Raw genomic sequence first — 27,659 nt, 5'->3', positions numbered from 1 at the left:
TATCAATAAATAAGGCAAAATAAGGAATACAAAACTGTTTAAACATATGCGTCAAGTCCAGCAGTTCAAAGATTGCTAACGTAGTAGAGGCACTACTCAACTATTATTTCATGTAAAATCTTTAGTACATCACATCTCAAAAACTTGTATACCTATAGGCATCTTGGTTTAACCCTAAGACTGTCACAAACTTAAGCAGTGTCATCACTAGAATGCCATCTTAAGGTACACCAGTCCGACTACTAGTATCCAGTGAAGATACATTATAATCACGTTTCGTACACTCATGCATACTGAAATAGAATGAATAAGCACTCCAGCTACAGACATGAAAGGATTATAATAGGGCAAGGAAGAATGGTTGTAGCTGATTGCCTGGAGGTTAAAATATATAGCCTAAATAACATGACTTCAGTTCAATGATCTATACCATGATGTGTGTGTTTCTGAGTGAACTTTGCTTGACTGAGCGCATGGGTGGCTGGGTAGTACAGGACAAGGTGGGCTCTCTGGGATAGGATACAATGTGAACACTTGGTAAACTCGCTAAACAAAGAATAGCTTATTATACAATATGCATTTGTTCTAACTCATTGTTAATTGGTGTACAATCCCCAGCCCACCTGATGAACAGTAGTGTGATTGACTTGCACTCAACATGGTGTTAGAATCACTAGCACTGTACCACAATAGTTTTAATGCAAAGAAAAAAATATATTATTAAAACTCTGAAATTTGCTGTTTTCATTAGCTCACCAGCTGGGAATATGTCTCATCTCTCTTACCCATCACAAACATAATCATTTTATAGACTGCCACACATATATATGGGGAAAGTTAACATCAGGTTATTTATCAAAACATATATATGGCTAACTCCAATCCTTATTGACAATACTTTTCATGAAAATAGACAGTACACTAGTATAATTCTAGAATCATTGGAGTAAGACACCATGCCAACCAACCAACCAATGCAATGCTAAAATCTACCACTGTAATGATTCAGGATAACTGATACCACCACTTTATTCGCAAGAGCGTAAACATCCCAAATTCTTCTCAGCTATGTGATACTACAACTTGGCCAGGCTATTCTTGTTTTATATTAGTCACTACCACAATTTTGATGAGGGGGAAGGTCATTATTGCTACTACTCAAAGTCATAGCAACAGCAGGCTGCGAGGGTAGCACAGAAAGGTCTAGTATCACTGAGACACCTACTGCTAGACTCCTTTAGACTTCACCAATTGAGCATAAATTTTATTGTAATACACAAACTACACCAAAAGGACACACTCCCTTAGTAATGAGCCCATACGTCATTTTAATTACCAAGCCAGTTTATGATGAAGCCATTAAACTGAGCGACAATTGAATACTTAGCCGCAATGGACCACAGATCGACGGCTAAATTGTATTATTGCTTATGAAAACGCCAAGAAGAAAAACACCAATCCTCCACACAAACAAACCAACACGATAACGTGCAGTGCACTATGTTGTTTTACAAATCACTGGGCAACTTTTAGAAACATACACGCGATTGTTCAAATACAACAGCAACACAGTATTAAATACAATGTCATACCATTTAATCCATCCTCTACAGAAGTTACAAAAGCTTTAGTAAGAGCCATGCTGCTGCTCCTTCAAACAAGATTGGAATACTGAAACGGCGGACGGAAATTCATCACATGTAAAACATTGATATCACGTGCACACGTAATTAAACCGCATTAATTGTCACATAATTAAAATTGTTAACACAGATATAAAAAATACACCTAATATTCTACTATAGGTCTGTATGACAGTATGGCACCAACAACAGCAATGGCAGCCAACACATAACTAGCCGTGCTGGAACCAAAGTACAACAGCGCCAAGCTGGGCAGGACGAGCAACATCAGTCTTTTAGCAGACATGTAGACATTGTCGGAGTATATTGTGTCCAGAAATAACACATCACACGGCAGCGTGGATGTCAGGAACAATATCTCAATAGTGAACACTAAGGGAAGATACAGAAAATTGATAAAACAAAAACATGACGATACATTATTGTCAGTACATTATTTTCATAGTTGACGTTATTATCGTAATGACATCAAGCGTAGCAAAATCAGTCTGTTGCTATTCAGATATATTTTACATGATATAGTTTTGCACTGTCTGTTTAATCACAATAGTTGGTATCCATTGCAACAGAAACATCATAGCTATATCACTGTTAGGGGAAACACCAAATTCCAGTACTAATTTATAATGTGAGATAATAAGGCTTTTGCTTAGCAGTTGTGACTATCACTTTAGTCAGTATTTTTGTTCTATCTCATTAAAAAATTGTGCATACTAAATTGTACAAAATTTAGGTCAAAACCATCTTCTACAGGTTAGTTAGCTCAACTTACTGATGATAGGGTACAGGTCAGCATCACTGGTGTGCCAGAGTTGTGAGAATGCTGTGATGTATGCAATGGAGAATAGTGTTGCCATGGCAGCAGAGAGGGTCAGCACAAGGGGTAGTGGTTGTTGTGAGGTGTTGTAACTGAACAAGAACACCAGTGAGGAGAATAGGACCTGTGTGAATACAATAGAATACAATTACAATGAAAAAGCATGTATATACTTTATTAGTATTTTATAATACCAAGAGTTAATAATAGTAGGGAGGGAGAGTGTCTAACGCTCAATAGGCCTGTATAAAATGAGCGCGTAGAGCACCCCGCTTATTATCGTATATCTTTGTAATTTCCTATAGTGTTGATGACCGCAATAAACACGTTATGTCACATTTTGTATGGCCTTGCAAAATCGATAGTTGGTGAGAAAGCAGTGATGCGAAGATGGCTACTCCAGTGAGTGATGGAAGAACCAGAGAGAAATCGTTCATAACTTTCATCTGGCGCTTTTTCTTAGGTTGGGATTCTTCAGGCTGTGTTTCATCGGCGCCGCTTCTTTTCCTTGCCATTGCTTTCGTCTGACACTTCTTCTTGGTTACTTCCAGCTCATCACTCCTCGACCGACGCTTCTTCTTGGGCCTTACCTCGGGACGTGGCTGAACAGTAGATTCGTGATGCAATTCTACCTGTGCTTCCGAGTGTGCTTCATCTCAGCTTTCCTCATTGATCTTCTCTGACGCTTCTTCTTGCTATGCTGAACTGTTTCTGCTTCAATTTTGGCCAGTACCGAGGGCTGTTCATCGTAAATCGACATGTTTGATTGCACACGCTGCCTCGCACGTTGCTCATGAGACTGATTCGTGAACAGCTAGTAGTATCGATAATGTCCTTCTGCGGCTTGCCTCATTTCACATCTCCCTTCATGCAATCAACACGTCTGGCTAAGAAGCCAGATTGTCTTACGCGCTCATTTTATACAGGCCTATTGAGCGTTAGACACTCTCCCTCCCTACTATTATTAACTCTTGATAATACACACACACGCACGCACGCACACACACATATAAATTTGTACAACAATACAGATTGTATAGTGATGTACTAAAGGTCAATAGGCTTACATCTACAGCTATAAAAACTGTGACTGTTCTATTAGGGTGACTGCTGTATTAGAGTATCTTGAGTCAGCCTCACGTCTACCAAGGAGTGTGGTCTCCATTCCTTATTTTCAACGTGACATCATTATAAATTCAACTAGAACAACAAGGGGGAGGGGGATCATCACGTTCAAATAGAGGTGTGGTCTCCATGCTTGATAGTTATAGTCAACCTAGATCATTAATGGACGTAGTTACACACTTTTGGGGGGTGATCAGTACTACTGCACTGTTTGATGTTGCCAAGCCATTACTGTTGGATTACACATCATACAAGTTTGGTCTCACTCACAGACACTTCAAAATTCTGATGGATGGGGTTGAGTAACAACATCAGATAGGCCAGTAGTAGACTAGTGTTGACCACAACAGATGACTGGAAGTGATGTGAGGTCGGGAACTGCATCTGTGAGAGGAGAAAACAATTAACACACAACTAATAATTCTCTTTACACTAAAACCCTAATTAATGAACTAATTTTCATGAGTTTATTCATTCTATAGTAAGATACAAATCAAATGGTGAAAGTTTGGGTACAAGTTCCTGTATAAATGGAGACATGCTATCTCATGCAGCTTTAAAAATCGATGCACATACATACACGTGGACACTGGATAGGGATCTTTTACTGATTACAGTTATATAGCTTACCAGAAAACCACGAGTGACTATGCCAATTAATAAGAATACACCTAAGTACAGCTTGGTGGCTGGAGTATTATACATACCTGAATAGGACAGTATAATAATGTGTGTAAGTGGGAGTGGCTCTTACTTGGAGATGCTATCCACAACCACTCAAAAGCTATTGTTACTGCAAATAGTAAGCATTCCAATATGAACCTGGTAGAAACAAAGACACAGAGAAGATAGTCTATACACATGCAAACACAAAGGCACACTACACTACACACGCACGCAAATTATTTTTTAAACACACGTATGCATCATACAGTAGTTGCTCACATGATAAAAATGGGTGTGTCCATCACATGATGATATACTCTAGTCAACACCAGACCCAGTAGACCACATGACAACACAAATAGCAACCCAACCAAACTGATTGGACTAGTACTGCACAACTGTAGAAACAACTCAATATATATGAAGTATCTTTGTATACAAGGCCAAACTAAAACAACAATGCTCACATACCCACACAGTTGCTAGGAGACCAGTGGCACACCCACACAGAGTCATAGACAGGTACATCACACGACGTAACCTCTTAACAGCAACCATCACCACGACAACCATTGACACAAGTACTATCCACTTTGTGATGTTCAACCTGTAGACAATCATGTTGTCAACATTGTATACTCCATATTATCTGAACACCTGTGTGACAGCTCAGTGTTCAGACAAGTGATTCAATTACATAAGTGAAACTATATTTATATACCAGGGCTTTGATATACCAACACTAAGTAATATTCATGAAACTTTTAAAATACACACACACACACACATGCATTAATGTACATACGTACAAACAAACGTACACATGTACACACACCACCTTACCATGCTTCAGCCACCGCTAGTGGATGAACGTCAAGGTCAGTTTGTTGAAACCATGCCAACACAATAATGAACATGGAGTAGGATAACTGTGGGATAGAACAGATAACATGTGACACAGCTAGGGTTTCCACGGTGATAGCTTGTGTATTATAAAAGATAAAAACAGAGATGTAGTCCAAACCCCCAATTACCTAGTCTTTAAATAGATAATTATGATTTTTTTTTTCAAATTCAATAAGTTGATTCAGCTATCAATACATTACCTGCATGGGACTGAAGGTTGGTTGCAGGGTTGCCATGGTGAATGCTGTCCCTAGCAACAGTGATGACACATAGTGTGGTAGTTTATCATGTGATGAGATGGGCGGGGCAATGAGGAGGATGTAGACAGCAACCAACATTGTCAGGAGAGCTGTGAGGACACACAATAACTGACTGCTCTATTAGAGTATATTAGTTCTGTAACTGCATGAATTGTATATATAGCCAGTAAATTTGTATGCTTATACATCTCTGTGTACACCTGGTGGTCTCTCATTTAAGGTACAGCCACAGGTTAAGGGAACTAGAGTGAAATTGCCAAGATAAAAGGCTAGATCCTGATGCTGCAAATGTTAATGCTATATAACCTCTTAATAAAAGGTACCATAGAGCTAGGATTTTCAATATACACTAGGGTGATCTATTTGTTCAAGCAGTACTTATTTTATGCATTCCCTTATACAAAGTCTCTTATTATTGGAGTTAGTCTCTTAAATAAGGTGGTCTCTTATTGAAACTAGTCACTTACACAATGTGGTGTCTTATTAGAGTACACTTACTAATCAGGTCACTAGTTGACGGATGCTCGTTAGTCAACAATAGCCACAGGGGAGTAATAACACCATCCATTGATAGTAATAGTCCAGCACTCAACACTCCACAATGTACCAACAACTAATTGGGAAAGACACAAAAACTGACCACATGTAAATGCATGCACATATAGTACATTCTAGTAGTCTTTATTTCTTACTAACCAGGTGGCTAAATATTAAACAGATCACTTTGTGCAAACATGACACATCAAGGAATCACTGAGTTGGCTGGCTTAAACATACTATATCCGCCTACCTTAATACACAGTGTCCTGATTAGGGCAAGCCCAGAAGATTGCATACTACACAATCTCATATTTATAGGTATTTGTATGATACACATATACTGTATGATACACATATACTGTATGATACACATATTATACTGTATGATACACATATACTGTATAAAACTTTAGACAATCATCACACAAGTAAAAAATAAATGCAAACACATAATTATGATCTTTGATCTTTGGTTTCTGCCTGACAAACCACACAATTGACAAATATCATAGTGTTAACAAGAAACTACCAAACCCACCTTAGTGGAGTTCATTTTGTATTCAAATAATAGTCCATTGGCTATCACTGTGGTGATCAACAACACAGAGATGTCTCTGGTAAAGGATGGTGCAGGATGAGCCACTCCCATTCCTACATTGATCAGCACTGACAACTTGCTCACATGAGCCGACAAACAGGCACATGCAATCACTTGATCCAACTTGCCAACTTGCCAAAGTCTAAAGGACAACCACACAGACAGACAGAGTATCACACCATAAGCAGACGACCGGATGAGTGAAAATCAGCTGCTTTCGCAAAATTCTATTTTTGCGAAAATGTATCGAAATAAACTGGGTGAAAATACGCATGCCAAATAGAAAATTTTACACATACTTTAATCACTTTGGTACACAGAGATCAAATCAATATAAGTTATACACCTTCTGATTTGCTGATAGTAAAAAATATCGCTGTTTTGTGTTTGTCATGTGAGTTAAGAGCACTTATTTACGATGCAGTAAAAATAAAGTTTACCATAGTCATACCTTTGTTGAAATGGCCTTCTTCTTTGTGCAAATGGACTATAGGTAAAACACTATACCTTGAAGGATTTGCCAGTTCATGGTGAATAGATTGAGTCAAGTCCTGTCCTCATAGCTTGCTTCAGTCGTGTGTTATAAACAATTACCTTTCCCACACTGTTGCTGTACAAATCGAATTTCTTGCTGTTCCAACTGTTTAGCACTAACTCGCAAGACTATTTATCATAAAAGACCGAAATTTTGGCAGCCTGCTCCTTTGTTACTATAGATACGTAGTAGTGAAACAACAAAATGGAATTCAAGGAATGTGTGAAAATGACCGGTTATTGGTCAGCCAGTCACATATATGTGACTGGAGCTGCAAAAATCTGACGTGATAGCTTCTTTCACGTCTATAGTATCTACATAGCCAAGGTAAAGCTTCAGCTTGTGTGATGAGAACTTTTGGACTTTCAGTGTAGTAGTAACAACAGAAAAAATAGATTTGAAAAATATAACACAAAAAGGTTACTAATAAATGTGATATTTTACAGTTCTTGAATCATTGTAAATGACATTACTAAGTAAGTAGGTTGATCATCACATGGTCATCACATGGGCAAACGCAGAAACTTCATTTTTCTGACATGGGATTTCTGACACGGCATTAACAAACACTCATATATATCGTTTCCTTATGAAATCTTATGTTAACAAATATTGTGATACCCAAAATTTTTTAAGACCTTACTTCACACACGCATTGCAGCCTTGTAATAAATAATTCTTATTAAAATTTTTTGGACTGTGCTAATACGTATGTCTGGCTTTTTCAGATCCAGTCACAAAAGTGCAATGCTTATTTGTAAAATGTGCAACTAGTTCACATAATCTTTTGCTTTGAGTGAATATATCATCATATGTGACCAGATTTTACAGAACCGAACCAAATCGCACATCAGGCAAAATCAAACTAACACCACCAGTGGATAGCTGCACTATCGTACTACGAGTTTTGACCCTCAGCACTACTCAAACTACACGAGGCTGGTTTTAATAGACGTCTTTTCTGGGTGGTGTAGAGTACCCAAATGGCGGTTTCAGGCCTTGTGAAGGACCTGGCTTGGCAAGAATCAGTGGTTTACTGGTGGACAGCCTTATAATGTTGGCCAGACGTGTTCTCTGTAGATTTTGCTACATATCAGCCACTAAGGAGCCAGCACAGCCCTGTAATCTCGTGTCTGGACTCCAATCGTGGTCTGCCTCCATTTTGAGGCCTATCTTTTGCCCTCCCCGCCACCCCCCAGCCTCCACCCCTTTGTGAGCACTCGTGATACTACTTCGCTCGTCCAACTGCTCAGATTTTCTATCTTATTTGGCGGGAAACTGTACAAGCAGCTACAGGTACTGGAAGTGGCTTGAAAGCTAACAGATTGATGCATCTTTTGTGCAAATTTCATACGCGTGCTTGCTATCCTTGGAGAGTTATGCTGGCTTCAATTCTTTAAAACCGTTTATCTCGAAACTTCTAATGTGCGATTTGGATCGTTTTTCCAAAATCCAGTCACATATTATCTAGGGTATCCATAGAGACGTATATTTCATGTCTTAAATTTTACAAGAGATAAAATTTGTGAGGGGATGTTTGTAAACTTTGAGCCTCACATGAAACCTGTGACATGTATGGACAATATGGTATTCTAATAGTTTAACTCACCGGAACACAAGGTAGCCTCCAATACAAGCAGTACCCACTAGAAACAGAACTGGGTATGATCCCTCACTGACTAGCAACAACTCAAATAAGATAAACACTGTCAACAGGAAGAGAAGATGGACAACTTTAGACAATTACCAGCTAACCTGCATGATAACATGTCCAGGCTATATCAGGCATAGTACGCCATCTTGTTAGTACTAACAGACTGGATATTGACAGTATGAAGATTGATAACTGGACCAGTCCCAGTGGAATAGATGACTGGAGCTTGTAACTATTGGAAGAAATGTACACAAGTAAGACAGCTATGCTAGCATTGGCTTTTGCCAGCAACACTTGTCAAGCCTCAAATACATAGTTTACAACTGTTATATAACACTCTTGTGACCTGAATCTTTGGGCTAGGAGCTTACTTAAATACTTTTGGGGTTTACAACAGGAATTTTCTGTACTACATGTAACTCACTACTTGCATGCCAACACTGGCAATAAGCAGGATAGTTGCCAGTAGGAAGTTGTACAGTAGTTGCTATACTGCATCTTAATGATGATGGCAAATGGGTTCACCCATTATGTGGGCAGTTAGCATAGGTCCCCATTAATATAGCTGGGTAGACTGGAGCAATGTGAGAAACGTTTCTTGCTCAAAGACACAACAGCAGAAACCAAGCATGCATATACAGTATACACTACACCACACACATTACGTGTGCGCACATACACACGCGCACACGCACAAGCAACATGCACATGACACACACCTTATAGACCATGGTAGTCCCACAAAAGCCACTACATAGATGAAAAACACTGCTAATACAGCTGGTGACATCAAAGATGGCGGCTTGTGTTGATCATAGTTATCTCCACTTCCTTTTGAAGTAGAAGTCAACCAGAGTTGTGCACCAAACAGTGGAATAGCCAATGGCTGCTGACTTAGGAAACCACCATGTGATTGATATGGCAGTGAACTAAGTGCCTTCAGCAAAAATAAACCATATTAAATAAATAAAATACGTGCATGCTTGTGTGTGTATGTAAAATTTTGGAAGGAGAAACTGCTGCACATGTTTGAATGGCTAGATGTGAACAGCGTTTTGCATTGCTATGTAATGAACTATATATGTTTCTTATGCTGACAACCAAACAAATGTAAAAAGCACCAAACCATTATCCTTCATGTATACAGCAAATGTACACTTACCCATACAACAAATCCCGAGGATATAGAAAGAACTGTTATAGCATGTTGTGGAAGACCTTGAGAAGGAAAGACTGTACTAAACACACACACACACACACACACATCATGCACACGCACGCACGCACGCATGCACACACACACGCACGCACGTACACATATATATAACAGACAGAATGACACTCACCAGTCCAATACTGTAGTGCACTACCAGCCAACACACACAACAGTAACACTGGTAGACTAGTGTACCACACCATGTCCTACAACAGACACACTCATAACACCAACTACTAATCTCTATAACATGGTCACTCAAATTTACAACCCAACAATACTACAGTACCACACATTATTCCATCTACATCTTAACCAAGTAACTGCTGTGGATTGAACTATTGTAATTATACATGTAAGTCAAACACAAATTACATCCAGGGGAATGGTCACTCCTAATATAGAATGAATGCAATGAAGTTACAAATACACTAATAGAACAGTCTGAATTTTTGTTGTGCTCTTGATGTCAGCCGCACATGCCTACCTGCTAATTGTTCTCTAATTTAAGCACACAAACATTTTCAGCAAACTGATATGTAAGTTTACTTGCTATAATATTTTGGGCAACCACAGTTGCTCTTTTTCTATGGAACCTAGTTGTTCTTTTTCCATCAAATTTACAAGAAAAATTACTTCTTTCAAGCTTACAGAAACATTTTAAAGCCCAATTAGCAAACTACACCGTAATTTGTAAATACCGTCATATTTCTTGCATTACAATATTACAAATAGCTCACCAGAGGTGATGGAGATGGGTTGGAGAACAGGAAGGTGATGATGGGTGACATCAGTGACAGTAAGATCAATGATGTCGACAGTGAAGTGTACTGGACCACAGCTGGAAGTGAACACTCAATGGTGATTGACGCACAATTGAACATACAATGACAAACACAACATTAGATATCCGATAGTGACCGATCCATTAGTTGATGTACCATTTGAAATTTCAACTCATTGTGTAGATTATACATAAATCAAAAGCATAGCTATTTAAAGTCCCCTCACTAGCAAAAATTAGAAATTTTACACTAGAGTACGGATCAAAGAAGCAATGAAACAAGGGACCTGCAGATCTACTAGTGGACATCTACTTCAGCTCATATGCAGCCTGTTATAGCAGGACCTCGATTATCTGATTTCCAATTAACTGAACCCTTGATTAACCGAACTCTTGATCATTTAAACAGCATAAGTGACTGCTCTATTAGAGTATTTGGCATTGGGTGAATGTTCTATTAGAGTAGTTGAACAGAACTCTGTATATAAATGAATGGGCTTCATTTATCTGAACAAATTCGCTTAACCGAACACTTATATGGTTAAATTGGCACACAGATGTTTGGATAATGGAGGTTCTACTACACAGCCATGACTGAAGTAGGGATTAAATGTCCACAGATGTAGATAACCTCCCTTGTTTCATTGCAATTTGTTTCTACCTATTGTAAAATTTCTAAATACTTGCTTGTTTACTTTTTTATAATAACAGTTAATTCATTACTGGTGAACCAACACATACCACAACTGAATGATGCCAGACACATTACAAAAATTAATCGAGTGGCTGAACGTGTGCCCATATGAATAGCAAATTTGTCATTCCACTTCAGTTTCAGCAGTTATATATTACAAACAAAGATCAATACGAGTAGCACCTCTGCAATCAATCCAGGCACACTACAGAAATTACAGCATTGGCGTTACTGCAAAGGAGAGCAAAGATAAGTCTATAATGCATGCAATGTAGCTGATGCGGTTGGCAAAAAAGGCACATCTTGGGCAGAAGCGGCATCAAACAGTGAAGAAATCAAGCTTGTAGCCTTAACCATAGTTGAGTAATGCTTGGTGAAGACATCAGTTAGAAGTCATTTAGTCTATATATATATATATATATATATATATATATATATATATATATATATATATATCAAACTTCATTGAAACTCTTTGGAAGTGTTGGGGTCACTCTGGAGGCATGTTTGGGTTTAACAGAAAAGTGAGGCTGGATATGTTAGGGCAGAAAAGCCCAAACCTTCATGATCCCTACTATACAGTACTACCACACTGTATGATAGTTGCACTATAGTCATGTTCATAGTCTACACAAGTAGAGGGGAAAATTAGGAACTTTAAGTTGGTGAAACAAGAGAATAAGAAAAACAAGTGACATTTTTTAAAGTTGGTGAAGCAAGAATAACTAAAACAAGGAAGGTTGCCTATACCTGCAGATATACTAGTGGACATTTCATCCCTAATTCTGTCCTAAACTTAATATAACAGTCACTTATTGAAAGATGTAACTTTTGGATGAAATATGCAACTTATCAGAATTGTCAACCATATAAAAGCACCACAGTTTTTCTCTCCATGAAATACTGTGGTGTTAAATTTTCAATGTCACCCAGCCGTATAGTAGAAATGCTTGACAAGACAATTTCAACTGCTACCCAGACCAACACTTTAGTTACTCTTTCCTTAGCCAATTTTGGAATACATTGCTTTAGAATCTAGGTACATCTCACTTAGGGCCTTCCAGTTATCAAATTTGTCATTGAATGAAAGCTCCTTGGCTTTACTAGCAACAGTCCAATCAACCATTTCATCAGAGTTTATCTGTTACCAAAAAGCAATTCTATCAGTACATTTTGGTCATCAGATTAACCCTATTTCTGGAATATACAATTAAGGTGGCAGTCAAGTGTCCGCCCACTCGATTAATTAAATTTAAAAATACCCTGTGATTTCCAACTTATTATCGAATTTAGTTTCGCTACCGAAATAAGCACTAAGAAAATGGGCTGTTCTGCATTGTTGTAGCACATCCCAAACGGTGAAGGTTCAAGAACGATTTTATAGTAGGATGAATGGCGCAACTTTATTCCATCACGCCAACCATTGTGGGGTCCATATCCTAGTATTGACTTTCTTTTCATGGTGTGTATGTTTCTGCATACTTAGAGTTTGATTGCGAATCAGCTAAAAGTGGAAGCGAAAGGAGAGCTCGGAAACTTGGACCAAAAAACACTGCATTCACAAGTTCGGATCACTACGACGATACGCGTGCACATTCACATACCTTCGATCTTCCACAATAAAACTTTATAACCGATTCTGACAATTGCATTGGCAACAAAGTTGATTAGAAAATCGAAGAAGTTTCAAGAATGCATTGCACGAAATTACGTAGCATATTGCATCACCAACACACATGTTTCTATTAAATTCGCAACCTTGTGTTCAGTGATGTTTACGACTCAAAAATGATGGACCATTAATGGCCTGATTTACTTGACGAGCAACTCTTACCTTTGATCATGAGATAAAGTGTGGTTCTTCTATTTGTTGTCTCTGCCACTTTAGTTTTGGAGGCTGGACAATGTTGGTGTACTTCACTGTTATTATTACAGGCGATATACTACTGAAACGTGTTAGTTGTGTCTCGCTGCAACTGGAAGTATACATGCTAATTCTGTCCAGGTCTTTAGCTAGCATTAATAAGAAAATTTGTCTGACAATGCATCTTGTGTCAACGCATCTGGAAATTATTCTAAGGTTTATGTGATGCTTGCCAATAAATCAGGTATGAGTTACAGTATATATAAGTATGGTTTATAAAGTAATAATATAGTAAATATTCGTGGTTAGGGTTGTGTACAAAAATATAATTTATGTATTATATTGTTCAAGGTGACTCAAGCCGTCGAATTGGTTGGCAACTACTAAACACTGGATCAGCTATCTCTGGAAGTAGATATTCCCTGTAGAAGGATCTTAGCTTGGGATACACTGTTGTCCAGAGATTTTCATCGCGTTCAATTTGCTGTAAAGACATTCCATGTGGTGTCCAGATAAGAAAGTCACACCAGGGTAACTGTGTAACTTCTAATTGGCCTTGCACTTGGTAATAGTAGTTGTGTGTTTTCTTTAGCATGACTTGACCATCTGTTAAAGAACTACAAAACTGGTTAACTTCCTGGCATGCGACTTCAGGTGTCATTGTTCTCCCAGAATATGGACATTTTATTTCTAATAGACCAAATCGTCTTCCTTCAGCCTGGGTAGGATCTTCAACAACACCATCAGGAGAAGCAGCCAACCACGGATGCGTTGTACTTATATGGATACCAGTTCTACTGACTTTGTATGATGGACCAAACTGCTTGGTAATCCTGCTGTCATGCAACGATGCTGAAATGATCCTGACTGAATCCTGTTAACTTGCTTTTCACCATCCATCTTGGTTCTGATCGACATGTAACATTCACTCAAGTTGGTTGTGCTGTTGCTGATGAGCTGAGCTGCTTTGTTTACCAGACGGTCACCAGCTCAATCTATCTCAAAGAGAAGGTTAGATGGCAAGTCATGCAGATTAACACTGACTGGTGTTTCTTTTGCAGCTTCTGAACACCAAGATGGATCACAATCTTTGTGGTATCCTAAATAGTGCTTTGGACCTGCTCGAAGATCATTTCATAGCTTTGTGATGTTGTTGGTTTTAGAATAGCACACCTTGCACCATGTGTGATTTTCATTATGACAGATTTGGTTAGACGACCTCGTCCACGGAAAGATGGAAAGTCCTTTGCTAGCTGCTCTAGTCGGCTCTGAAACACTTAACGGCGTGATTTGCACATTCCACCTTCTCTGCCATATGACTCAACTGTTGTCTGTATGGTATGAAGAATGGAACTGTCTCCATCTCCAATTACTTCTGTATATCGAAGACCATGCATACTCTCAGATTGTCTAAATCCTGTGGCAATAATATCTGATTCCATAGATGTAGATGATCCTGACCAGTTTTTAAAGCATTTGTGATCAGGTGGTTTGGTATGTTTCTTGTGTGCTATAGAGCATACTGCACAATACTTGTTTTTTTACACCTATGTACAGAAGCTCTTTCGTAGCAGCACCAAATATGACTCCTACTCCAGAATTCGCATTGTAGGAATGCCTGTGGACCATCCTCCATCAACTATTACAGTAATAGCTGGTACGTCATGATGGTATTGATTGTTTGTATTGCTAATTCTCTCTCCTCTCTTCCAGCTTCCAACATGAGTTCATTCAAGTAGTCCCCAAAAGCTGATCCCAAGAGCCCCTCGATGTCGATGAATGTTGGCTTGGATATTGAAGGAACTTCAATGGTACACATAACCTCCTCAAGGTTACTATGACCAATAGTCCCTTCTGGTGTTTGTAACTCTACTTTGTTGCAGGTCTTGAACACAATTTCCTTGTTACACTTGTTGCACCTGGCAAGCAATGTACTACCAAGTCCTCTCCTATATACTTCTCTGATGAGTTCGACTGGAGATTGACAGGAGAGGGTATGTTGTATGATGGTATGAATGGCATCATGTAACTTTTTCAGGTTGATAATTCTACTACCAGCCAGGCGTGATGTACTTGAAGTTGGCGGTTGACCTACAGGCACCTCTGAAATTGTACTTTTGGCAATGTTATGTTCAGAGCTAGTTGGTGGATACTGGCTATGTGAGCTGTGGTCTTCGGTAGGAGTGGCACCTGCTACTACAAGAATGAATATTTTGAAATATATTTAAAGTGTATGTAAGAAATTGAAATTAAAATACATTATTTAAACGAAATTCTAGTATGATACGCAACAGAAGAGTATCACCTGGAGTTTCGCTTGTGCAACACTTTGTTTTGCTCCAACTCGCATTTATAGCGTTCCTGCTAGCTGTAATAACTCGTTGCTTTGTTCGTTTTTGCCTTCGAGACGTACTACCCATTGTAGAAGTATTATTTAAATAAACCGCCGTAACTAACTGTGTTTCTTAGTGCACAAGACAACCGCTTTTTCTTTCACTTACCTTTCAAACCGACTTGTTGAGATACGCACGAAGAATTGTTTTCATTCATTATTATAATGTAGGGCGTGCGCTTTACCTGAGGCACTTTAGCCGCTTGACCGCCACCTTAAGCTGGTATCCAAAGACAAGCAAATTTGAAAAGGATTACTTCAGCAGCTGATACGAGATGAATGGGATGTCATCTCTTTTCTTTCTGAGCCGCGCACTACTGTCACTGGAGTAGAAAGCTTCACCAAATTCTCCATAGTTTTTAGCTTCTTCAATGTTGTCACAAACATCACATATTGCAGCAGCAGTAGTAACCACACCTCCTGACTACATTGTATTCAATCTCCATTAGAACAATAATTGTAGTTAGTAATTTATCTCAAATTTGGAGCAGAGGAGGAGTGGCAAGGGTTGGGGACACCAGGGACAAGTCGAAGAAACATTTCTCTAGCTACAGTGTGATTAAAATCGATGTACAAGCACGCAAGATATTCAAATACCTTTATTGCATCGGATTGGGTCTAAATGTTCAGTATCCAAAGATGAGATAAAACTATTTGTAACAGCAGCTCAGTGAACAGACAATGGAATTAAATACGAATTAATTGAAGACAATGAACATATAGGTCAATAGAGGCAAAGGCGAAAGAAAGTAGCCAAATAACTTAGTATTTGCTGCCAGTAGCTCCTGTTGCTGCCCATAATAAAGACATTCTTATACTCAACACAATATCAAGAAAATATTACTAGATGTTTACAGCACACTGGCACTACAATAGTATTGTGTTAAAGGTAAACTTGTGCTTACAGTTTGTTTTTCAAAACATATTTTTTGATCTCAGCTATTTGCAATATCACTGCGGATCTGAGAACAAGAAAGTTGATGGTTTGGTTTACTGTACTCTTCATTGTTATCCTTACTACAGTCAGTAAGGTAACATCACTTCACTGTTATGATCAACTGGACATTGTCTACACTACTGATAGTCTCATTGTTACTACCCCAACAGATGGCCACACTTCCACTGGGATTGCCAAGCAAGAAAATGTGCTACCATGTCTCAAACCAGCCGGCAGGTTTGATGATCACTGGTTTCTCATAGTAGTAGTAGTGGTAATGCATTTACTATTGGTTGTAGTTAGTGGGTACACTATTGCTGTCCACGCAATGTTCAAAGAGTTACAGAATTTATTTGGAAAGTTGATAATGTTCTGCAGTGCTGCTGTGCTATGCTTGTCCATCCCATATACTGGCTTACTGGTAGGACGGTTACTTGCAACCCACTCACTGGTATTCTGCTATCTCTTCTTAAATGGCTCTTTGTTATCAGTAGTCAGCTATGAAGCATCCGGTGCGTGTGTTTTCAATCACATTGCATTTACCATGCATCACAGTTACAAGCTAAGATCACCAATGTCAAAGGAGACTTCACAACATCACTTCAGATTTTATGCAGTTTACACACTCGGAATCATTTGCTTTGATGTGGCAATAGGTAATTACAAAGATGTGCTCCTACCAAATGGTCAGTGTATATCAGTTAAATTTGGTGGCCACGACACTATCATAGTAATGCTGCCATCAATAAGATGATCAAACTTGTACAGTTTATCACTTACCTCTACCACATGTACAAGCTAAAGCAGGATATCAGAGATGCCAGAATCCATAATAATCAGCTGTCATCTCTTATGCACAAAGTCACTGCTGTGCTGGGAGCAGCAACTGGCATAAATTATTTCTTGTATGTGGTTCAGGCCATATTTAATTTTGACTACAATTTAATGGTTATAGTAGCAGCAGGTTTTACCATCATCATCATTGTCGTGCTTCTCTTGCTTACAAAGAAGGTGTATTGCCTGTGTAGGGAGTGTCTCTCAACTGACTGAACCGTGGTAACATGAAAGGATTGAAGTATTTGAGTACTCGCATTTTCCCTGTATAGTGCAAATAGCTATGTAGTTGGCTGCATAACCCCTATGTGTTATCCATACCAGTCATACTAGAGATGTGTGCTTCACTGTACATGACATGCAACTGTTGTATATACACACATGTATGTATTATGGACTGCCAGCAGTGTTGAATGATAGTAATGCATAGTAGACGACACATATCTCTTGTAAATACTTATTGAAAAATGTTGCATAACTTCTTGTTATTGCACGTGCCATGTAAACACATGGTACACACATGGTGCACACATGCAGTAAACATTACACCATTGTAGTTTTACTATACATGATTTCCAAATAAATAACATTAAACAAAAAAATGTAATGGTATTAAATTATTAATAGATACAGTAGCTTTTTTTTAACAGGTAGGTTGTTTTCGGATACGCCTGCATGGTTTCTTGAAATTGGTTTGGCAAAATTAAACCGAGTACAACAAAAAGCTTTTACAATGAGCAGCTAGTGTGAGAGAAACGAGTGTTCAATATACTCTCTTACAGGCAGGTAGGCTTTACTCTGAGGGGCATTCGTACTTAATGCCAATTCATAATACGGTAACAGTCAAATGCTCCTGTTGTGTTTGCATTTGTCGGGTAGTTGTTTTGTGCTGCATTCTTTGAGTGGAGTGTTTGCATTCCTACTAGTGCTGCATCTGTGTTGCTTTTGTACACATGCACTGTGTCTGAATTGCGTTCGCAGTGTGTTTATGTATTTGCAATGAATATTTCTACATAAGAATGAAGAGTCTTGTCTTATGAACGTTAGCAGGTTAGCCACTGTAATTCCTCTTCACTGCGCTGCTATTGTTTTTCAAGTGCTACTGTACGGGCGAAACAGGTTTCCAAATACATTTTGAACAGCTAGTTGTATGGGTATTGAAATGACTGAAAAAGACAATGAGGGTTTTGTAGTCTACCACAAATGACATATCCTTTTGAGTAGGAGACGTGTCCCTCTTGTACATATACGAAAATGAAGAGCTAACTGAAGGCTTTGTCAAAAGACTTTTCAGAAAAAAAACACCATAATATTATGAGAAAATAGTTCCAAGGACTGTTTGTAGTCTAATATGGTTTGCCTTAATCACATTTTTTTAATAATAAAAATATTGAATTACAAAATAATTAATTATGAAATAATATATGAAACTGATGTTGCACAGCAAATGGGTCTTAATTACTTAAGGACCATTGATTTAATTTTGCTGGATGAGGTATATACAAAGTAGCTAGTTCACCACATCAAAGTAGCTAGTTCACCACATCAATGCCACATAACTTCAAAGGCAAATCATATCTTATAAACCCTGGCTGGCCATGGTACATTTAAGTTAAACCCTGGCTGGCTATGGTACATTTAAGTTAAACCCTGGCTGGCTATGGTACATTTTACATGTACCAAACCATGGCCTTGATGTGGGAGCAGTACCGCCAATTCCTTTATATAAAAACTCAAGCCAAAATCGATTGTGGGAATTTATTGTTGGTCACCTTATGAAAGCCATGTATCCGATTTTGCATCCTACAGCACTCATATGGAAGCAAATTGTCACCCTTGCCATCCTATGAGTTGAGAAATGTTGGATTAAGGTGAAAACTAGTGCTACAAGCACTTCGCCGCATTTTCAAATATGGACCACGCCCACTTTTCAAGTAAACACTCTACAGTGAAGCGTATCCCCATTTTTGTTGTAAGTAGTCTGTAAAACATTATAAAAATGTTTAATTGAACTTTTCTGTGATACCCTTAGGACTTGCCTGTGGGTGATTAATTGCTCGCGGGCTCTTAGCCTGCAATTGGCATGGTACATATCAGATGTACCACGTGCCCTCGTAATTTTCCTGATATGTACACCAGTGTATAACCAGAAAACTATGATGACTGCTTTATGGTTTAGCTCTAAAAATTGTCCTCAAATTGAACAGAATCCCTCACTCATCCTTGAAACAATTTTATAACTTCAACAAGATCAACTAAACATTCAGTATAGAACACAAATATATACCTGAATCAAATGGTGTGTTTGGTTTGGAGAAGGAAGACATGACTGGTGTAACAAACAAGGCAACAGCTAAACAACTGAACACACAAATATCATGTAATACATTATTGCAGTAAATGGGGGTGGGGCTCACCTAGCAATGCAGACACCCAATGGGAGAGCATCAATACCAAATAACATGTAACACTTCCATGTCAACATGAACACAAACAACGGAGGACAACCAATAAACAAAGCCTGCTCTAAAATCTGGAGGGAAAAAGATGACCACATCAATGTTATTATGTGATGAGGTCAATACAATAATGCATGTGAAAAAATAATACAGTGGATCCTTGGTTACCCAAACACATACCATTGCTCATGGAGTGTACACAAAAGTGCTCAGATCAGATGTGCATAAATTTGTTTGGATAAACAAAGCACATTAATTTATACACAGATTTCTCTGTATAATTACCCAAAGAAAAACATATTTACTCCAATAGAAGGCACACTAGTGATGAAATACTCTAATAAAACAGCGTTCAGATAACTGAGGGAATATTGTACTATGGCCCTTCTCACAAACGGGCCACTCCATAAAAGATTTACTTGTGTAAGTGTAGGTATGCATGTCAGTTTTATGTATGACACTGAGACCAAAACTTCTATAAAAAGAAATGCCTTAAAAGGTTATGGGCTTCTTTTCCCAGCCTGGTTCATTGCCAATCCTGTTTAGCTTTAGTTAGAATGGGCTGACAAGGTTTCTACGTATTTAATGACCCAAGGACGATGTGGGCGAGAGCTATCCACACATTAATTACTGAGGCCATAGAAACTGATGTTGGCTTGTTCTAAGTAAGTAGTCAAAGAAAAGTTTTCTGAGTGAAGCAGGTAAGGAAAGAGCAAAAGAAGTGCTTATGGCTGCTAGCATCTATAGCCATAATACCGCCTCTTCGAGTTGATAGTGTCAGCACCACAGCATGATATTTAGTGTATCAACACCAATGACACCTTTCTTGTCCACAAAAGTCAGCTATTAATAGTGAAGCTCTAAGTAAAGCAAGTAAAGAAGAGCAAAAGAAAGTGGCAAACTGTGGCTGTGAATAATAAAATTTACTCTTGAAATCAGTGATTGTGTAGTGTCACTAATGCATCACTTGTCCAGAAAGTAAGCTAGCTAACAGTAAGGCTATTTCATTTTTGGCTTTGTTGATTTTCATTTAACTAAACCCCACCACAGATTTCTATTATAGACAGTAACCTCATTAAGCCTCCAGACATCATAAGAAATTATGCGTAAATTTCCTAACACAATATTGTTACAAAGTCTATGTCATAAATATTTCAGCAGCAGATTAGCCTGTACAGACCAGTAATATCTACAGTGGAACCTCAGTTAACCGAACCCCTTGGGACCAGGGGTGGTCCATAAATAGTTCTTATCTCTGAAACTGTGTATTAATAACCTTAGAATTGCATTAAAAACAATTTTAAAATATCAATATTATCAAGAGTACATAATAATAGAGTAGGGCCTCCCTCTTCTATTATTATGTACTCTTGATATTATCAACTACCCTAATAGAACAGTCACTTCCGTAGTTCGGGTAACCGAGAATCTGGATAAGTGGGGTCCGGGTAACTGAGGTTCCACTGACTGTATATACAAGCACGTACATCACCAAGATACATGTGATGAATAAAACAGCTACATACAAACTGGTTGGACATTTTAGACATAGTTATAACAGTGGCAGTGGAAGTTAGGGGGGAGGGGGGGCTAGAGCACCCCCCAACTTTAAGATGAGAGGGGCAGAGCTTGTGTTGTCACAAGTGTATCACATGATTAAATATCGTCGTGGTTTCCAACTATAGTACGTTCACGTTGAGCTGAATCCTCAAAAACATTTAATAACTCACGGATGCAATTACACATGATCTTGAAATTTGGCTCATTTGTAGTACTGCTTGATCCGCTAAAAATATTTTGAAATCTTTTTGTTCAAATGTTTGACATAATATTTACGACCAATCAAAATTTTCACAATACATTTCCTATGGGGAAGTCATATAAGTACAGTGTCCATTACAGCCCTTTCCCGAACTTGTAATGGAGCCAAACCGTACATGTCTGTTGTTGACACCTTTGCTGTTACCAATAATCATCTGGTTAGCTGAAATGTTAACTCTGTTGAGAAAAAAATCCATTTTTAATTTTTAGCTGTTTTTCAGGATTCAGCTCAACGTGAACATACTATAGCAGCTATATATCATACTAGTATATTAAAAATTATAAATTTAAAAATGAAGTAGGGATCCAAGCAATTAAAAGTAGTGAAACAAGAGATGAACAATGGTAGCTATTACAGTATAGCTCAGTGGGAAATCCCTACTTTGGCATGGTATAGCAATTATTTTGTGTTCAATGCCAAAGTAGGGATTTAATGCCATAGTAGGGATTTCCCACTGAGCTATGCTGTAATAGCTACCATTGTTCATCTCTTGTTTCACTATTTTTTATCACTTGGATCCCTACTTCATTTTTAAACCAGGCGTGCCTGGTTTACTGAAATTGTTTTCGTAAAAGTGTGTGTGTGTGTACCTATCTACCTATCTACACATCTAAGTATGTTTGTCCGTATGCACCCACGTGAGCAAAATCGTTAAATAATGGTAAAAGCAGCTTTTATGCAAGAAGTAAAAGCGAATTGAAGTCTGTATTAAACTTCTGCACAAGTGAACTTTGCTCTGAGGTGGTTTCTTTTCAGCGGACTGAAATACGGGTGTGGTGACTTTCCTCAGACTTTGTAAACTACCTTCCCTTTGAGGTTTTCAGGTGTTTAACAACTGAAAAACAACGGTGCAGGCCTCATACACTACCAGGAATAGCCGATCGCTTCGAGTTGAATGGGGGCGTATTCCTTACGTACACGAACAAAAATGAAGAGCAACTTTGAGGTTTTGTCAAGAGAATTTGTGGGAAAAAACACGATAGTCAAACAGTTTAGAAGATACTTCTGTGCATAATAAAGCAGTTTGTTTAACAAGTGCTTCCTTAGCAGTGCATAGCAACATAATTGAATGAATTACAAAAATTTCATGAATTACAAAATATGAGAATTAGCTAATAATATTATTGCACAACCCAAAACTACCCTATTGTAAAATAGTAATACAAAGTTGGTTAATTCATAGTAGCATATACTATCTATGATTAATTCCAGATGAGTTAGCTAGCTGCATGGTGCCTGGTTTGTAGAAGTAGCACAACATCAACTTGTTAAATTTATAATTTTTAATATACTAGTTTGTTTAATTTTTTGTTAAAGCATACAGCTAGCTATAAACATGTGACTGTTCTATTAGGGTGACTGCTGTATTAGAGTATCTCGAGTCATGTGTGCTTGCCCAAAAAGGGGTGTGGTCATCGTGGTTGTGATCGATTATTAGGCTAGAGTATCTTGAATCAGCTTACCAACTTGAAGGTGTGTGGTCACAAATACAGCTAGCGTAAAAGGGGCGTGGTCATTGTGGTCTCGATCGATAGATCAATAATATGTAGAATAAAGAATGGGCGTGATCTTGTGACCTATCGTGGAGTACCGGTACCTCCGTACAGTAGCGCAGTCTAAGCACCTTAAATAATTTGTTGTTGCGGCATAAAATGGTGACCGTGTGCTGCTTCGTTTGGGCTCTAGGCTTGCGACTGTGGTCAGTGAGTGAGACGAAATTTCGAGCTTTGACATTTTTTTAAAAGATTCTATATCTGGCTGCCAGTAAGCGTTTTCTTGTTTTTAATGCTACATTTGATGTTAGATGGACTAATATCATTCCATAAAAGTGATTTTCGTCGCATAAGAAGTTTCTAAGCTGGTTTTTAAAGGCAGTATTTTTGGCGGCGTACGTCACTTTTGATGCAAATCCTACTTAAACAGTACTACTGTACTGTTTGATAGTGGAAGGATTCATTGTAGGTATGTCGTACCTGAAGGCATGTCACTAAAGCATGCTGAATCACTGCAACCATGAACAAGCCTCCAGTTTCCATACAAGATTCAGTTCAAATAATTTTTAATCACCCCCAACTCTCTGAATAAACCATACTGGCAAACTATAATTTAGCAAGCTTGATTGATCACTACTGACACGAAGTATTGGGATCATGATGATACTGGAGGGACTTTAATCTGGTGGACACAGCAAGATGCGTTTCACCAACAAAAAGTCACATATGTGTTACTATATAAACTCACTGACCAATATAAATGAGGCATCACCATTCTTGTGGAAGTGCTCCAAGTGTAACAGACCCCAGAGTGCTGTGGGGAAAGAACAGAGTGTATAAAACAAGTATTGTATTGTTGGAGAATACTAAAATTTTCACAAGTTAGTAGTCAACAAAATTAGTGTAAAAACAAAACATCCGTTTCTGTACAAATAAAGATTGAATTTTGAAGTAGTGTTGCAATTGTAAGGCAGCAATCTCAAATAGGGAATGCTCAGTTAGCATTTGGTGAATAATCAGTGGTGGTGTGACCGTTGCAGTGAAAGAAAAACCATGTTAATAAAACCAGTTAGGAACAGTGTTGTTATATAAAGGTACTATAGCTAGTAGTACGTAGACGTACGTAGTATTCTGGTTTCAGTACACTCTACCATAGTGTACACAATTTGAAGGACGTATAGTTACGGTACCCCTGCAACACTATTCTGAGCAAATACTGTGGATATACAATTATGTATACTATAGCTGTGCACTATTAACAATGTTTACACTGAATGTACAAATTTCTTATCCTTTTGCATTAACACATGAAATAACTGTAAAGACTATGTTGGTAAACAATACATGTATGCAATGTAGACATTATATTACAGTACGCACATACAAGCATACATGCAAGCACGCACATGCACACACACACACACACACACGCGCAAACAAACATACGTGTAAGCACACACACACACACACACATACGCACACACAAACAAACGTGTAAGCACACACACGCTAACCTACTAAGATGACAAAGAGGTGTAGAAACACAAACAGCGGGATGTTGGCCACTGATTGTACAATACGAGGAGTCATCAGATATGCATTGGCAAAAATGGCAGCAAACAGTGAACAGGCAGCTCCCACTGCTGCACTATAAGAAAGAAACATACCAGAAGACTAGAATGTACATATATAGGTCTGTTAGGCTTTAGCCACTCTCCAAAGTGCAAAGCTAACTATAGGCTTTACAATAAAAAGTCTCAGGAAAGACTTTCTGATTTTCTGATTTCCTTGTCATGGTGGCAGATACGTAAGACACAAAGGTAACACATCTTGTGGAGATTATGTGCTGCTTGTTATCAGCAGTGGACCAACACATAATCCACTACGAACCTCATAAAGCAACAATTAATAAATATATTGGATAAAAAGTTTGATCAATTCTTGCCTGTTACATGGAAATTGGAGCTTTTCTCATATTTGTGTTACAAGCTCAGAGAAAATGGTACTTATGAGTTCACATGTCGTGTGCCACAAAGATTTGCATATATTAAAAAATCTTAGCAGCTATAACATAGCAAATAATGGTTCTGAGAGCAGTGAATAGACATGCAACAATAATCACATGTTTAGACTTGAGTCTTTAATTTGGTTTGTGTTAAAAAGCACTCGTTGATGATCATTTAAAACTCTTCATAAAATAAATTTGATCAATGCCAGCCAGAAAATTGATCTGGGTATGATCAAGAATTTATAACGTAGAACTCTGTATGATTTAGTGCCTCGTACATTCTTACATAATTGTCTAAATTTAAGGCACACACATCAGGCAATAAAACCACTAGGATTTGTAATTATAACATCAGAAGCTGCGTTTTACTTAATTTGTAATCAAGCAATGGGGGTACTTGTCGATAAAACTTGATTCCAGTTGCAAGTACTACCACAAGCCAATGCCACAATGCAAAGGCTGTTCAGTCTATACAGTATCAACAACCAGGAATCAAGTGATCAATGCATTAATAATGAATCAAGGGATCTATGAAACACAATCAAAACAACATAAAGTTTCCAGAATCACGGTAAATCTTTTGGTTGTCAAATACCTTCACTCATACAAGATACCTTTTACTTGAGGAGCATTCAAATTAACAAGGGGGTGGCACTCCAATCTTCGTCCTCAGTCAAAGTGATCAAAGTCGAACAATAAGCCTTGACCCTTGATTTACACTAAAATCCACGCTTGACTTTTGACCAAATTCTTGCATATTTTTGTAAAATTATTACAGTTAAAGTATCAATTGTGGTACACATTTACAAACAAAGCTTGTCCTTTGACCTACTGCAATTTTCTTGCTTGACTTTTGACCGAGGACGAAGATCAGAGTACTAATACAGGATATGTTGGAGTGCCACCCCCTTAAATTAATTAAGGATGCTTTTCACATGTACAAAAGTCTTACTATCTATGATGTCCGAGTGAATGCAGGACGGATACTAGCAACACTAGCGGTGCAGCGATAATGAAAAATCTAAAATAGCAGAAATATAAATAAGAAAACAGCATATGTTGGTCAGCTCACGATGTGCCGTGCACAGATGAGAGTAATACAAAGCCCGGAATGAAGCCCAGTAGAAACCTTCCGTCATACTGAAAAGGCCCGCTCTGGTACCAATCTGGTTGTGGAATTAGCAGATTTCTTAGACGCTGTCTGGTAGCCATAGGGTGCGTAATAAATAGAATTCACACAGTCACGTGTGTTCTTACTCTTTCACCCGGTCGTGGTGTAATATTTAATCGCTGTCATCCTTCTCTTAGGGAAGGTTAGCATAGCTATTGTTTATATATTATCAACACTTGCTATTGTCTTTGTGTGTTCGTGTAGCGAAATGGGCAGAAGACCGGCTAGATGGTGAGTTAGTTGTGGGGTAAAAGGTTGTCATCATTCGCTTGATCCTCTAGTTACCGATATTGTAAGAACAAGCCTTATCCAAAGTCGAGGTTTTGTAGAGGTGTACCAGGTAAAATTGTGACGTTTACTCTGTGTTTTGCATTATGTTGACATGTATTGGGCAGACGCCAAAATAAGGATTTATGATCTCGGTGCAAAGAAGACACCAGTAGACACTTTCCCGTTGTGTATTCATATGATATCTGATGAATATGAGCAGTTGTCATCTGAGGCTCTGGAAGCAGCTCGTATCTGTGCCAACAAATACATGGTGAAGAATTGTGGCAAGGATCAGTTCCACATTCGTATCCGGCTTCACCCTTTCCATGTGCTGCGTATCAACAAAATGTTGTCATGTGCTGGGGCTGATAGGTAGGTTGACAAATAGTAATTTAGTTGAGCAGTCACATTATCCTGAAGCATCAAATATCCTATGGTAATTTTAATTTCCTGAGGACCAGTTCCATATAGGGACCAGACCTGCATGATTATATTACAGAAAAATATCTCTAACCTTGTGTAATTATGAGCTGTTATTTTGTGATAGGCTGCAGACTGGTATGAGAGGAGCTTTTGGCAAGCCACAGGGAACAGTGGCTCGAGTAAACATCGGTCAGCCAATCATGTCAATCCGTTCAAAGGAACATCACCAGGCTGCATGTATGGAGGCATTCAGAAGGGCCAAGTTCAAATTTCCAGGCAGACAAAAGGTACAGTATGTGTATTTTTGATCTTAGAAAATGTTACCATTGTTTGTTTACAGATTGTTGTTTCAAAGAAATGGGGTTTTACGAAGTTTGATAGAGTGGACTACAACGAAATGCGTGAAGATGGTAGGCTGATTCCCTGTGGTGTCCATGCCAAGTACATCAACAATCATGGACCGCTGTCCGCATGGGAAAGACTACAAGAACGGAATTACTGACAAGACTGAAATAAAAATTTTTGTGATAAATCTTTTGGTCATACTA

The 27,659-nt window shown here is 38.3% G+C and overlaps 3 protein-coding genes across 3 annotated transcripts in view; 1 reads left to right on the top strand and 2 right to left on the bottom strand.

Moving 5' to 3' along the window:
• Positions 1–1,742, bottom strand: part of LOC136250385 (src kinase-associated phosphoprotein 2-like) — a 4,675-nt gene extending 2,933 nt beyond the window's left edge. The window contains exon 1 of the mRNA XM_066042590.1: positions 1,593–1,742. Coding sequence (XP_065898662.1) covers positions 1,593–1,641 — 49 coding nt within the window. The 5' untranslated portion in view covers positions 1,642–1,742. The remainder of the gene's footprint in view (positions 1–1,592) is intronic.
• Positions 1,695–26,508, bottom strand: LOC136250383 (uncharacterized). The gene is made up of 23 exons (XM_066042589.1): positions 26,320–26,508; positions 26,200–26,268; positions 24,754–24,887; positions 23,992–24,053; positions 19,883–19,998; positions 19,753–19,826; positions 10,701–10,801; positions 10,091–10,166; positions 9,907–9,962; positions 9,464–9,681; positions 8,846–8,976; positions 8,700–8,796; positions 6,496–6,697; positions 5,916–6,030; positions 5,358–5,506; positions 5,095–5,180; positions 4,723–4,858; positions 4,531–4,649; positions 4,340–4,407; positions 4,216–4,292; positions 3,856–3,969; positions 2,416–2,584; positions 1,695–2,015 (listed from the first exon to the last, which is right to left on the bottom strand). The coding sequence occupies exons 1-23, from the start codon at positions 26,457–26,459 to the stop codon at positions 1,789–1,791; spliced, it is 2,736 nt and encodes a 911-aa protein (XP_065898661.1). The 5' UTR covers positions 26,460–26,508; the 3' UTR covers positions 1,695–1,788.
• LOC136250387 (large ribosomal subunit protein uL16-like) lies at positions 26,428–27,659 on the top strand. The gene is made up of 6 exons (XM_066042592.1): positions 26,428–26,560; positions 26,623–26,649; positions 26,700–26,758; positions 26,814–27,060; positions 27,236–27,398; positions 27,452–27,659. Exons 2-6 carry the CDS (start codon positions 26,627–26,629, stop codon positions 27,611–27,613), a joined length of 654 nt encoding a protein of 217 aa, XP_065898664.1. The 5' UTR covers positions 26,428–26,560; positions 26,623–26,626; the 3' UTR covers positions 27,614–27,659.

The sequence above is a fragment of the Dysidea avara genome, chromosome 3 (genome assembly GCF_963678975.1).
Source record: "Dysidea avara chromosome 3, odDysAvar1.4, whole genome shotgun sequence".
NCBI lineage: Eukaryota > Metazoa > Porifera > Demospongiae > Dictyoceratida > Dysideidae > Dysidea > Dysidea avara.
This window is presented reverse-complemented; position numbering and strand designations above follow the sequence as displayed.

Bases quoted from the DNA above. Each gene is read 5' to 3' on its own strand.
- LOC136250383 (XM_066042589.1), bottom strand. From the start codon at position 26,459: ATGGCTACCAGACAGCGTCTAAGAAATCTGCTAATTCCACAACCAGAT. The intron at 19,827-19,882 runs GTGAGCCCCACC...TTGTGTGTTCAG, and splicing joins TTGGGTGTCTGCATTGCTAG to TTGTTTAGCTGTTGCCTTGT. The intron at 5,507-5,915 runs GTAAGTGTACTC...GTGTCCTCACAG, and splicing joins GTCAACTAGTGACCTGATTA to CTCTCCTGACAATGTTGGTT.
- LOC136250387 (XM_066042592.1), top strand. From the start codon at position 26,627: ATGGGCAGAAGACCGGCTAGATG. The intron at 26,650-26,699 runs GTGAGTTAGTTG...TTGATCCTCTAG, and splicing joins GGCAGAAGACCGGCTAGATG to TTACCGATATTGTAAGAACA. The intron at 27,399-27,451 runs GTACAGTATGTG...GTTTGTTTACAG, and splicing joins AATTTCCAGGCAGACAAAAG to ATTGTTGTTTCAAAGAAATG.